Source organism: Chenopodium album, chromosome 24 (genome assembly GCF_948465745.1).
Source record: "Chenopodium album chromosome 24, dcCheAlbu1.1, whole genome shotgun sequence".
NCBI lineage: Eukaryota > Viridiplantae > Streptophyta > Magnoliopsida > Caryophyllales > Amaranthaceae > Chenopodium > Chenopodium album.
In genome coordinates, this window is record NC_137857.1 from 9041324 (window position 1) to 9055572 (window position 14249).

General features: G+C 33.1%; 2 protein-coding genes across 3 annotated transcripts; both read left to right on the top strand.

Annotated features, from left to right (window-relative positions):
- The first annotated feature begins 603 nt into the window (after positions 1 to 603).
- On the top strand, positions 604 to 5108 carry LOC145611081 (uncharacterized). The gene is made up of 8 exons (XM_081666315.1): positions 604 to 777; positions 1238 to 1356; positions 1580 to 1662; positions 2491 to 2612; positions 3339 to 3506; positions 3672 to 3765; positions 4092 to 4293; positions 4814 to 5108. Exons 1-7 carry the CDS (start codon positions 762 to 764, stop codon positions 4291 to 4293), a joined length of 804 nt encoding a protein of 267 aa, XP_081522441.1. The 5' UTR covers positions 604 to 761; the 3' UTR covers positions 4814 to 5108.
- A 3328-nt stretch (positions 5109 to 8436) lies between these two features.
- On the top strand, positions 8437 to 14068 carry LOC145612154 (uncharacterized). 2 transcript variants are annotated; one of them, XR_014106547.1, is made up of 9 exons: positions 8437 to 8625; positions 9126 to 9244; positions 9425 to 9486; positions 10266 to 10387; positions 11196 to 11363; positions 11581 to 11674; positions 13305 to 13506; positions 13620 to 13721; positions 14050 to 14068. XR_014106547.1 is itself a non-coding variant. In XM_081667526.1 (8 exons), the coding sequence occupies exons 1-7, from the start codon at positions 8442 to 8444 to the stop codon at positions 13504 to 13506; spliced, it is 951 nt and encodes a 316-aa protein (XP_081523652.1). In that variant the 5' UTR covers positions 8437 to 8441; the 3' UTR covers positions 13620 to 14039. The 2 variants fall into 2 exon arrangements, 1 of the variants encoding a protein (XP_081523652.1); XM_081667526.1 differs by lacking the exon at positions 14050 to 14068 and having other exon boundaries at positions 13620 to 14039.
- Positions 14069 to 14249: the final 181 nt, after the last annotated feature.

Consider the following 14249-nt stretch of genomic DNA (forward strand, 5'->3'; position numbering starts at 1 on the left):
ATGTAAAGGAAGTAGTATTTTATTTGTAATTGTTTCATTTTGTACTTTGTATGAATTTTTTTTCCCGAGGATTTGTCTATTTGAGTTTTTTCTGTTTAAAATAAGTTAAAAATACAGTAAATATAGTTTTTATTAAAAAAAAAAAAAACCTTATTGTGAGTTTGTGACCGTGAGGCTAGTTGATAACGAATCCAACGATATTATTTTTTTTTTTCCAAATAAATTGTTACTCCCTCCGTCCCCTTTGAAAGTCCCTTATGGGCAAAAATCACGGGAATTAAGAAACTTAAATAAAAGTAGTAAAATTACATTGGAAAGATAAATTTACATTGGGTATGTAAAATAGTAGAGAGAGAAAGTAATAAAAGTACATTGAAAAACAAAATTTATATAGAAAAGATAAATTTGCACAAATACTGTTGTAATTAGAGAGAATTTTGATAAAAAATTGATTTTAATGGTACTTGAAAAAAGCAAATGGGATTATCAATTTGGGACTAAAAATAGGCTATAAGGGACTATCATTTGGGGACGGAGGGAGTATTTAATTTGAGCAAATATGGAAAAGTAAAATTAAAAAACTAAACAGAAAAATGACGAGATCATTGCATAGCTTGCACACTGTATTGCTCGCCAATAATCCCACAATTGCAGAAACATCGTATCCTGCAAAGAGAAACCCACTTCTTCTTCTTCTTCATCTTCATCATCAACTTCGATTTCCTGCTTCATTCAATCGTCACTTCTCTAGAACTCTAACTATGTCGCTTAACCCAGGTGCTTGTTTATTAATTTTTATTTTCAGATGTTCATAATAGAGAAATTAATTGAACTTGAATTGATTTGTAGGTGAAATACCCACTAACTTTTGTTTACACTTGTTTGAATTTTCTGCATGAATTTAGCTCTAGTTGTACTGAAATTTGCCTTGTGTTTTTGGGTTTTTGTTCTTATTCATTTTCATGTTAATAATTATAATTTGGTGGAGTTTTAATGTTTTTAATGCATTTAATTATTTAACTATGATTACTGTGATTTCTGTGCTTCTGGTTTTAGGTTTTGATTTACTGTAAGTTTTGATTCTTTCATTTGTTTATTAACAAGTACTGAATGTAAAAATTATTTCATTTGAGTTAATATGGAACTTTAGTTTAATTTCAGAAACTATGCTGTTATTTTAAAAGAGAATAAAATGTAAGACAAAAGGTTCCTTGACCGAAAAATCATGTTCTTACAGTTAACCAGCCACAAAAGATGGTTGTAGTCAATGATCAAAGCGAAAAGCTGGTTGGACTGTTACATGATACAGGATCCAAAGATGTTGTGGTAGTCTGCCACGGGTTCAAAAGTTCAAAGGTTCGTAAAACATCGATGTATGACTTAATTTCGATGTTATTTTTGAGATGCAAGGTAGCAGTACTGAACAAATATAATGCAGTAACGATGGGCAGATTTCGTAATTTTGTCTGATTGGAAGTGTTCTAGTGAGAAATTCAATTAGCTGATTTTGGTTAATATGCTCTTGATCAATTTGAGTGATAGATTATTATTGAATTAGGTCTTATTGTACTTGTTTCAGGAGCAACAAACCATGGTAAATATCTGTGGTGCATTGGAGAAGGAAGGGATAAGTGCCTATCGGTTTGACTTTTCTGGAAATGGGTATGTGATGGTTGATAATCTTGTAAATTCTATGCTTATAGAAAGAAATATTCTGATGGATATTCTTGTAAATTGCATGCTGATAGAAAGAAAGTTCCATGGTTCGTAGATTATGTCAAATTATCAAGATGTGTAGTGGTTTACATCTAAACTATCTTTACGCTTTGTTTGGATAGCAAAGAAGGAAGGGAAAGAAGGGAAGGGAAAAGAAAGGGAGGGGGAGGTGAGCTCCATTTTCCCTCCAAATCTCTCCAATTTTGGAGAGATTATGCTTATTAAAGAGAGAGGGAAAATGGATCCCTCCTTGTCCTTCCCCTTCCTTCCCCCAATCTTTTACCCAAGTAAGAGAATTTCCCCCTCCATTTCTCTTCTCTTCTTTTCCTTCAAATTCTCGTTATCCAAACAAAGTGTTAGGGTGGAGGACATGGTGTAAAAAACCTTAAAACGGCCAGGCTGGGATTACTTTGATATTTAAAAAAAAAAATGATACCATATCTTTCCTTCTTTGTATGGTGTATAGTGCTAGTAGTTTTTTTTTTTTTTTTTTTTTGACAGCTTTATTATGAATTGTTAAAAACAATATATATCTACTTTTTTCTGGTTTGGTGCTTTTGGCTGGCATTGGGAATAGGTTACTTCTCATGATGAAAGGGTGGGAGTTTCTGGCGTTCCCCCTCTTTGGGCACTTACAGAGTTTGGGTAGTCTTACATACAATTACTTCAATTTGCGTTTTATAATTGACAGGTGGAAAGTGGAATATACCTTATGTTTTATGCAACTCTATACCCTTTACATTATGTTTCTTTTTGTTTGCTTGTGTCATGCAGAGAAAGTGATGGTGCATTTGCCTATGGAAACTACATGAAAGAGGCAGAAGATTTACGTGCTGTTGTCAAGCATTTCAATGGGGCAAACCGTATTGTGAGTGCAATTCTAGGCCATAGTAAAGGTTAGTTCCTAAATGGAAACTACATGAAAGAGGCAGAAGATTTACGTGCTGTTGTCAAGCATTTCAATGGGGCAAACCGTATTGTGAGTGCAATTCTAGGCCATAGTAAAGGTTAGTTCCTAATTTCCTATATTTAAGAACAAAAGGCTTTAATATGATCAGACAGAGATCAAATTTAGATTCATTTACTAGATTTGAAATTATGTTTCTTGACGTGTCCACTTATCTATTGCATGCAATTGTCAAAGTCCTTTCCAACTTGGTTTACAATCAGCTAACAGCCTTTTGTTTCCCTGGATTCCTGGCAAATCCTCTACTCTTCCTCTAGTCGATCAACATCCACAATTGACAGAAAGTGATTTAGACTCTGGTTTCGAGGGCTGCAGATATAGTAGATTTAGCAAAATGTCATGTTGTTATGAGAATATCCACATGTGTTGTGCTTTGCATATAAATATAAGCTCTGGTAATTTCACAGCTTACATATGGCCCCAAGAAGAATTCAGAATCACAACTTCACAAGATAATGAGGAAGTTCAAGCACCTTTACCATGTGTTTGGCCCTGTTCTCTGAAATGTTTTGACTTTGATTTTATTCTTACTTTTTATTATGATTTTGCTAATTGCATTAAGGTGTTGTTTGTGGAGAAGTCTAGGGAACATAACATTAATTTATCGATTCTTTGTACAGTTGAGATGAATTTTTCTAATAGCCTGTTCTTGCAGGAGGTAATGTTGTCCTACTTTATGCTTCAAAGTATCATGATGTCCGCACAGTTGTCAACCTGTCTGGGCGTTATGACTTAAAGAAAGGCATAGCAGAGCGTTTGGGTGAAGACTTCATGGAAAGAATTGAGAAGAAGGGATACATAGATGTGGAGTGTAAAAAAACAGGTATTGGAATATCAACCAAATTAATTTCCTAGACTCCCAGTTATGTGTATTTTTCCAATATAGGTTCTCATTTCTGCTTGTATTATTGCTTGCCCCCATGATACTTGTTTGGCATCCTTGATGAGAATGATGGCATTATCTTGACAATGTGTATATATCTTCTAGGAAAGTTATTATATCGCGTGACCAAGGAAAATATGATGGATCGCTTGAATACGGATATGCAGGAAGCAGCCCTTAGGATTGACAAAAGTTGCAGGTTTGGAGGATAAATTATTGCTTTCTCAGCACAACACAATAAAAAAAAATAATAATAAATAAATAAATAAAAAGCCCTTTTAATTCATTTTTGCTTTCATGAAAAGAATATCACCTTTCCTCATTCTCGTTTTACATGCTTTACGTTTGCCGCTATATAACGTTATGGCACAATCTCACACAACTACTGAACTATATCTGCTTATCAACAACCATGTTGTGTAACTTGTGTTCATGAACAGCCTTTCACTTTCTAATAAATTCTAGTTTATCTTTAGAGTACCATTATTTGAATTTCCTAGTTATTTTTCTCTGATTAATTTGTAGGGTGTTGACTATTCATGGTTCTGCTGATAAAACTACCCCAGTTGAGGATGCATATGAATTCTCTAAGATAATACCGAACCACAAATTGCACATCATTGAAGGAGCAAATCATCCTTTCTCTGAGCACCAAGATGAACTAATTCCAGTGATTGTCGACTTCATAAAGTCGTGTATGCAGCAAGACAAAGAAATCTCTGGCTAGGTATGCTGTGCTTATTACTATCACTCAAATGGTTTGCAATTTTTGTTTGTGTGAGTCTCTAGCCCTGCAACGGTTTCCTGGGGTTTATGCACACTTTTTTGACAGGTTTACAGCAGCTAACCGTTACTTCTTACAGATGTCCTGGATCAGGGTTATATATTTACTTTATGAAGTTAGCTTAGTGCTATGGTCTTGATATAATGATATTCACATCACTTGCTCAGTGTTATGTATATCAACCTCAATGACTAAGTTGTTATGTTCTTGATATTCACGCTATGTGCTCAATGTTATGTATTCACCTGAGAGTTCTTAAGTTTCTTATGGTATACTTTTAGTTACCAAAATGATAGCACATAACAACCCTTTAGACTTTAGTATGGGAGCTTTAAGGAAATTGCAGTATCATTACATGGTTCATTATATTTTCTTAAACTTTTGGGAACTTGATAGCTTTGTGGCTAAAAAGATAATGCTTTCCTTCATGTGATTCATTTCCAATTGTTGGTCTATTTTGAAGTACGTAGCAACGCAGCTGTATTGCCCGTCAACAAGTAATCAGGAAAGCAGCCAGCACAGCTCAAGGACAAACTGCAAGCATTTGCAGTCAGCAAGTTACCACTCAAATGACTCAATAGAAGCTTCATGATCAAACTCCTGAATATACAGAAGTTAGTTACAATTATTTTAAAATAGAATCCTGTAATAATATCAATTCTTTGTAATAACTTCATTCTAATTCATTCCGAGTTTCTAGGCTTAACGATGATCAGTTAGAATACATCATCATCCTGTTGTATAACCAAGAAAACAGTGTTATCTCACTAAGTCACATCTTTCTCTTTCTCTTGCTAAACTATCTCTGGAGTTCTCACTAAGTTTGTGAATCCTTGAACTTCAACACGAGATGTCGATCTTCTTGCTACTGCTTTATTAATTACTATTTAAATAAGTATTGGCGCAGTGGTAAGGAAAAAACCTTTCTACCTTGAGGTTGAAGGTTCTATTCCCACCAGGGTTAGAGAAATTTATGGGAAAAAGTCTCCAATTACATAAACCTTTAAATCAATGTCTTAGTTAAACTCTGAAGATGCATAAAAAAAACTAACGCTAGTTGCCCCCTCTTCAGTGAGAGTTACAGTATCATACATACTTGTAGTATGGAGTACCAACACACACATACTATCAGACAAAGAAAAGGGAGATAGTGACAGGCATTTTTATTACAACAAAAATAACAATAAAGAAAATGAAGGATTATCCGTGTTATTTAACTTGTCCATTTAATCTCATTGGCAAGTGCCACTAAACCACCCACTGCAGGAATGGCAACAAGAACCAGCCCAACAAGAGTTCCCAAGATCATTGCAGACAACTGCAATTTCACCGGGGGCGTTCACGCTTCCACCTCTAGCACCACTATCCAAGCGTCTTGCTTTGGAATTCGAGGTCGTGGCTACGGCATTGGTGGCCGTCATCATGACAGTATTGGCAACAATGAGCAAGAGAACCTCAACATATTTACTTGCCTTCATTTTTTGTGAGTTTTTGTACAGTTGTAACTTGTAAGTTGTACTAGTCTTTGCCTTTCTAATAATACCTTAAAGAATCAAAGTCCAACGTTGTTATGTGACAGTTAATGATGTCTCTTTTTAATAATGTACTAATTTAATAATGTCTCTTTTTAATAATGTACTGTACTAATTTAGTGAAAGTCAATGCCTAATCGTGGAGTGATACATCGTACAGGCTGGCAACGACTATGGTGCGCCATTTCTTCCGAGGTTGCTCTTATGATTCTTATTTATTGTAATAGACTAATACTTCGTACTCTATTTTAAAACCATGTTTGTAATAATATAGCACAAAACTTATAACCTAACACAGTACAAAACCATGTAAGTCTTCAATTTTTAAAATAATAAACTATTTTAAAATACTCGTATATTATCCATACATTATCCGTATTCCATCCCCTAACATAATACTGCCCTAAACTTAAAACAGTACAAAACTATGTGCGTCTTCGATTTTTAAAATAATATGGAATAGTCTATTTTAAAATACTTATATTTTATCCGTACTTTATCCATATTCCATCCCCTACAATTATACTGTACAAAACATAAAATTCTATTTTCTCTGTCTCGAATTCACAAAAATAAACGCTTTGATTTACTCCGTAAAATTGAAAATTTATAGCCTTATTTTTTAAATTTGAATCTCACGAAAAATAAAATAGAACGAAAAATTAGGATCTATTATACGATCTAAATTGCAATATGCAACAATTATTTTAAAAATTATTAAGTTAATCTGTATTCTCTATGTGCATAGAGAAATATAATACGAGTAAAAGATATTTGAAGTCAAAATAATGCATTAGCAAACATGTGTAGTCAAACTGATGCAATTATAGTTGAAACAAATCGTACTCTCCGTATTAAACAAGAGTTAAGGAAATTGTGACACACACAAACATACTTCATCCATTAGATCAAATAACAAATTAAAGTTGATATACATCATACAATGAAAATTTCAATTGAAAACACAAAGTCCATCAAATGGTGCAATACATACATACACAATACATCTCATATAGATATACTTCATTCGTAGTACGTAGGAGACCATTAATCTCATTGGCAAATGCCACCAAACCAGTCACTGCATGAGTGTAATTGGCAACATGTACCAGCCCAACAAGGGTTCCCAAGATCATTGCAGACCACTGCCAAACCACCGGGGGCATTGATGCTTGCACCTTCGGCGCCACCACTTAACCGTCTCGGGGCGGCTATGGCACTGGTGGCCATCATCATGACAATAATGGCAACAATGAGCAGAACTTCAACGTTAACATATTTCCTTCCCTTCATATTTATGAGCTTGTTAAATTATATGAGTATACAAATAACGTACTTGTCATTGCCCTTCTTATATAACCTTACCAAAATCAGTACCAATTTTAATATTATATGTGACAGTTAATGATGCTTCTTTTTTAATATACAAAGAAAGTGTTAATGCTTGATCGTGGAGCACTGGTCGTTGAGTATAAGCTGTAAATCTGGCAACAAATGGTATACCATTTCTTCCAAGGTCGTATCGTATCTTCTGATGTTTCGTATGTACTCCTTTCGTGTTTATTTAAGTGTCCCGGTTTGATTTTAATACTTATTCACTTGCACCTCTTTGATCAATGTTTGTGCTTCATACTTAAGATTGAACAAATAAACTTATGTAAACATTTGTTAAATCATCTTAACACATATTTTTCAAATAACCTCGGTGAATTTTTTTTTAAATTTTTTTTCTCTCATTATTATAAGATGTAGAAATAAATTTAATGAACAAAAAAATAATTGATAGAAAATATTTTTAGGTGCATCTTGCACCCAAATATATATTTATTTCAAAAAGAAAATAGGGCCTTAGATTGGAATTTGAAACATTTGTCCACGTAAAAATTTGACCCATGTTAATTTTAATTTTTAAATAAATTTGATATACAATAAATATTTACATTAATTGTAAAATTATTTAAAATGATTAAAAGTTGCTTCATAGATGTAACCTTTAGAGCTACAAATATGAATTAAATATCTTTCCTTATTTGAAACTCCGTATTAGTTTATGATTGCATGATAAAATCACGTACAAATAATAGTGTGATTAATTAATATATTTCATCAATACCTTTTTCTTTTAACTTTTTATACAGGTTATGTCCCTGGGTATAAAATTAACGTCATATCAACTCGACCTTATTTTTGCTTTACTGAAATTATTATTGTTAAATTGAAATTATTTTTGTTGAATTGAAATTATTTTTACCGATTCTTTATTATATTTCTTTTTTAAAGTTACTTATTTTTACTAAATTGAAATTATGTTTACTAACTTAAAATTATTATAAACTAAAATTATTTTAAACTAAAATTACTTTTACAAAATATTACAGTACCCTGTATTTCCTAAGGGAATTTTTTTTTTTTTTTCAATAAGATGAAGTGAACAGTGACTAGAGGTAGCACGTAGCATATTGTTTGTGCACCCTAAGGAAAAAAAAAGCACATTTTTTATACGAAGCAATTATTGTTATTGGTAAGATTAAATAAAAAAAAGGAAATAGAAAAAGAATAATGGCGAGATTATTGCATAACTTGGACACTGTACTGCTCACCAATCATCAAACATCAAACATTTGCAGAAAAGCTTATTCTTCAAAGAAATACCCACTTCATCTTCATCTTCATCATCAACTTCGATTTCCTCCTTCATTCAATCGTCGCTTCAATAGAAATCCAACAATGTCGCTTAACGCAGGTCTTTCTTAGTATTCATCTTCAGATATTCAATTTTAATCTTTTCTGTCTTTTCATAATACAAACAATTTTCAATCCAACTTGAATTGGTTTTCAATTTCAAATATCCAATAACTTTTATATACTTTTGTATGAATTTCCTGCAATAATAATAGTAATAAAATATTGGGTTTTTATATTTTTGTTTTTTTAGCTTTGTTTATGCTATGATATAATTGTGATTACTGTCCTTCTAGTTCTAGGTTTTGATTTACTTTAAGCTCTGATTATTTATTTTGTTGGGTGTGAATTTCATTTGTTCAATTTTCAGTGTTGTAATTGATGCCTATTATTTATAAAAAATAATAATAATAAATTAAAAAAAAAAAAAAAAGTGGAGTTAATATGGATTGTTGGTTTAAATTTAGAAACAATGCTGTTATTGTAGAAGAGAAAATTAAAGTTGAGAGGTATCCTTAAACTGATTGATTATAACTCAGAGAATATATCATGTTCTTTCAGCTAACGAGCCACAAAAAATTGTGGTGGTCAATGATCAAAGCGAAAAGCTGGTTGGGCTGTTACATGATACAGGATCCAAAGATGTTGTGATCCTTTGCCATGGCTTCACAGGTCGTAAGGTTTGTAACAAACAATGTATATAATGCTGTTATGACGGGTAGATTTAGTTAAATTATCTAATATTCTAATTGGAAGTCTTTCAGCAGCAACTTCATAATAGCTGATTTTGGTAGAATTGATCTTTGATCAATTTGAGTCATACATTGTGTTGAATTGGATCCTATTGTACTTGTGTGCAGGAGAACAAAAACATGGTAAACATCTCTGGTGCGTTGGAGAAGGAAGGAATAAGTGCCTATCGGTTTGATTTTTCTGGAAATGGTTATGTTGTGATTGATAATCTTGTAAATTTCATGCTAGTAGAATGAAATTTTCTTGGTTTGGCGATTATGTCAAAGTTCCTAGTGATTTACATCTAGGCTATGTTTATTATCTTCAAAGACGTCAGAGTGGAGGAGCACAGTATGAAAACAAAATCTTCAATAGGGAAGAGTGCATAGGCAATTCAACAATATAGGGACAACTTAAAGAAAAGAAAAAAAAAAAAAAAAAAACCCTGTATTTCTTCCTTTTAAATGTTACGGAGTATTTATGGTTAAATTTTCCATCATGCAATGTTATTTTCCATCATGCAAGAGTAGAATTTTTAAAAAGATTTTAAGTTTTGGCAATGTTATTTTTTACAAGGTTTCAAAAAAAAAAAAAAATGTTATTTTTTACAAGCATCCCTTTATATGGTGCTTGCAGCCGTTTATATTTACAGATACTATCAAAAAAAATATACATCTACATTTTTCTGGTTTAATTTTTTGTTTGGCATCGCAAAAAGGTACCTTACCGGCTTACCCTTTTGTCTGGTATAGGGAGAAGGTTAATTTTCTTGATGAAAGAGTGGGAGCTTCCTACCTTACCCTCTGTTGGCACTTCATTATCTGTGTTGTCTTACATATATTCTCTTCAATTTATGTTTTATAATTGACAGGTGGAACATCCCTTATGTTTAATGCAATCTGTCCTAATTACTTTGTACATCATTTCTTTTTAGAACAATCTTTAATCTTGCTTGCTTGTGCTATTCAGAGAAAGCGATGGTACATTTGCTTACGGAAACTACTCCAAAGAGGTGGAAGATATACGTGCTGTTGTCAAGCATTTCAATGGGGCAAACCGTAGTGTGAGTGCAATTGTAGGCCATAGTAAAGGTTAGTTCCTATTTTTAAGAACAAAAATTATCTCTTAGGATTAGATACAGAACAAATTTAGATTCTTTTGATGAATTTAAATTATTTTCTTCTCTAGCGAATCAACATTCTACAATTGACATAATTTCTCTGCTGATTAGTGATTATCAGCCTATATAGCCAGTCTGGAAAAGAGGCAGTAGCTGCTGAACTTGTTATCGAATTCATTCTTCTTTCCAATCTTTCTTCTACCAAAGACAAGCCTAAAACACGGGGTTTTGGTATTTTTTCACATTGAGATGCTGCCTTCGGAAGAGAAATCCAAAACAGGCTAAAATATCAGGAAAACGCTTTTTTTTTTTTTTTTTTTTTTTAAATGTTCTTTTTTTTTTTGGATAAAATGATATATACTCTGGTTTCTAAAGCTGCAAATATATTAACTTAGCAAAGATTAATGTTGTTATGACTTATGAAACAACTTATGGCATACATTGCAATAATGAAATCATAAACATCTTATGTGTTGTGTGTTGCATAAAAACTAAGCTTCACTAACTTTACAACCTACATTTAGACCAATAGAACTCAAGCAAACATAATCTTACCATGTGTTTGGCCATGTTATCTGGAATGTGATGACTTTGTTATTCTTCTATTTATATGTAATGCTTTTGCTGAATAGCATTAGGGAAATGTTTGAGCTTTGAAGTTTACTAGATTTCTAGCACAAGCTATTAGGCTATCTGGATGTGTAAAGCTCAAGGGAATGTATTAATACATCACTGCTTTGTATTTTTGAGATAAGTTTTCTGAAAGCATGCTCTTACAGGAGGTGATGTTGTCTTACTATATGCTTCAAAATATCATGATATCCACACGGTTATCAATCTGTCTGGGCGTTATGACTTAAAGAAAGGCATAGCAGAACGTTTGGGTGAAGACTTCATGGAAACTATTGAGAAGAATGGATACATGGATGTGGAGTGTCAAAAAACAGGTATCAATCAATCCAATAACCAAAACATTGTCTCAGTTGGGTCTACTTTTCCCCAATACCATCTAGTATGTAAAGATGTGCAAAGATTGAGTTTGCTCTAGGCTCTCATTTCTGCGTGTTTATTGCTAGGATTTGCTTCCCCTCTTGATACTTGTTTCAATTGTCAAAATTGAAGTCCTTGATGACCTTGCCTTGACAATGGTTTGGTATCTTTTAGGAAATATATTGTATCGTGTGACCAAGGAAAGTTTGATGGAGCGTTTGAATACAGATATGCATGAGGCAGCCCTAAAGATTGACAATAATTGCAGGTTTGAAATATATCTTTCTCAACCCCATTAAAAAATTGAAAAAGAAACCTTGTATTTCATTTGTTTTTAATGAAAATAATTTCTTTTCCTTCTTATTATAAATGCATTGTTTTCACCACACTATAACATTAAGACAAATTCTTTATTTTCATGCTGACTTGTTGAAGATATTTACTTACTCTTTCTATTTGGTTTTAATCGTCACACTTTCCTTTTGTGCTCGTCCCAATTTTATTATTGCACTTTCTTGTATGAACCGGATCCACTTATTATTGTTTTCTTCTCTTTTCTCACGACTTAAGAGTTAAAGTTAGAATATGTACTTACTCTTTATATTCTATTTTAATTGTCACTACTTAAATACTTAAAGAAAACATGGGGTTGACAGGTGACCTGTTCATTGAAACTCTAACATATGGCTTTATAGTGTTGAAAATGACTTTTGATTAGCAAGTGTTAGTTATTTTTCGTCAAAGTGGAGACCAGAGAGCTGTACAAACTACAAAGCTATCCAACCTTGGTTGGCTTGGGATCCAGTATGAGATGGACTTTGTAGATTCATGTCTCCATGTTTCATCTGTCATGCTGGACTGGTTCCTCCTTTTAGGAAGAGGAGGAATGAACTGCATTGAGCTTTTACTTAATCATAGGGAATTCAATATTAGTGGTTTAAAGCTATGCATCCTTCTCTTACTAGTTCTAGCTTATAATTTGCTCATTGGGCTCGTCTTGAATACTCTGTAGTTGTAACCATAAACATGAAATAAACACTTTTTGTACTTAGGACAAAACCTGCTAGCCATTTGTTGGATTGGCAATGAATTAATAAGCATGCTGTGGTTTTCATTAGCTAAGAACCATCAGGCATCAGCACAACACCTTTGGAGTGAATACAACATTTCTTAGCAATATTACATTTCTTAGCAATATTGAATATCAATTGATCTCATCTATGGCACAATTATTATTTAGACTGCCTGCATGTCATGTGTAGGTCTGATAATAAACCTTGCATTTTCATGAATATAAAAAATTCCATGCCTGTCACCTGTAATGATTGTATTCAGTAGCATCCATGGTCTCATTTGTAAATATTGTCGAAAGTGATTTGCTGTAGGTTTATTTTGTATTCAGTAGCATCCATGGTCTCATTTGTAAATATTGTCGAAAGTATTTTAGTTTGTATTCAGTAGCATCCATTGTCTCATTTGTAAATATTGTCGAAAGTGATTTTCAACTACCTTTAAAGTATTTGTTTTCAACTGCCTCCTCTATCACCTACATTTTGGCCTTTGTAATCCACTCTCATTGTTTCAACTTACACAATTGCATTTCAGTGACATGGAGATCTGAACTTGAGACTTGTACGACATTGGTTCTTTTGCATGGAAGCTTTTACCACTGATCCATTAGAATTTTCTTTTCATATTAGAGAAGCCATTAGATAAAATATATTTTTATTTTTTTCTTTTCTGGGAGGCTTCTCAACAGCCAATTGGATATCTTTTATGGGATCTGCTTAAGTGACTGTTCATGAATGGCTTTTTGTTTTGTAATGAATTCTAGTTTATCTTAAAGGTAACATTTTTTCAATTTCCTAATGATCTTCTCTCTGATTATATTTTTTCAGGGTGTTGGCTGTTCATGGAACTGCTGATGAAATCATTCCTGTAGAGGATGCATATGAATTCTCTAAGATTATACCGAACCACAAATTGCACGTCATTGAAGGAGCAAATCATTCTTTCACTGAACACCAAGATGAACTAGTCCCAGTCGTCTCTGACTTCATTAAGTCATGCATGCAGCAAGACAAAGAACTGTCTAGCTAGGTATGCTGTGCTGATTACTTTCTCTTCAATGGCTGGCAATTTTTGTTTGCATAATTGTGTCTCAAGCTCTGATATGGTTGCCTTACTTGGGTTCTTGCTCATTTCTTTGACAGGTTTACATCAGCAGACTATTTGTTCTTACATTATTCCTGGATCAAGGATCAGGGGTTTTTAATTTATGCAAATAGCTCAGGATCTTTCTGTTGAGAGCTAAGGTCTTGATATCCACGATAATTGCTCAATGTTGTGTACATTCACCCAAAAAAATTAAATTGTTGAACAGTTTATATTAGCTGCTCCCAACAGTTCTTCGTGGTATACTCTTGTTGCCAAAATCTATGATAGCTCATAACAACCCTATAGTCTATGGGAGCTTTGAGGAAATTGTAGTTTTAATAAATGGTCCATAATTTTCTGCACATTTCGGAAACTCAATTGTCACCTATGCTTTATAGTTTATCCTAACCTGGAAGTTGTCATGGTCTCATGATGAAGGCAATGTCTCCTTGCTTGCTAATGAGACATGCTTTCAATCGTGTGCAGTTCAATTGCAGTCCATTATGAAGTACAAAGCAACAAGAGCAGCTAAAACCAGCATGGATCTCATCATATTAAAGTATGACTCAGAACTATAGCAATTTTTATGTAATATGAATGGGAGGAACCACCCTTTATAATGCTACAGTTGCTGCTTACCTTGTCTAGAGTTGATGATGTTCTAAAGAGTGTCATTTAATCAAAGA

What these genes read in the sequence shown, in the direction of transcription:
- LOC145611081 (XM_081666315.1), top strand. An exon ending in TTTGACTTTTCTGGAAATGG is followed by an intron (nt 1,663 to 2,490) that starts GTATGTGATGGT and finishes TGTGTCATGCAG; the next exon opens with AGAAAGTGATGGTGCATTTG. An exon ending in AATTCTAGGCCATAGTAAAG is followed by an intron (nt 2,613 to 3,338) that starts GTTAGTTCCTAA and finishes CTGTTCTTGCAG; the next exon opens with GAGGTAATGTTGTCCTACTT.
- LOC145612154 (XM_081667526.1), top strand. Translation starts at nt 8,442, where the DNA reads ATGGCGAGATTATTGCATAACTTGGACACTGTACTGCTCACCAATCAT. An exon ending in GAAGGAATAAGTGCCTATCG is followed by an intron (nt 9,487 to 10,265) that starts GTTTGATTTTTC and finishes TGTGCTATTCAG; the next exon opens with AGAAAGCGATGGTACATTTG. An exon ending in TGTGGAGTGTCAAAAAACAG is followed by an intron (nt 11,364 to 11,580) that starts GTATCAATCAAT and finishes GGTATCTTTTAG; the next exon opens with GAAATATATTGTATCGTGTG.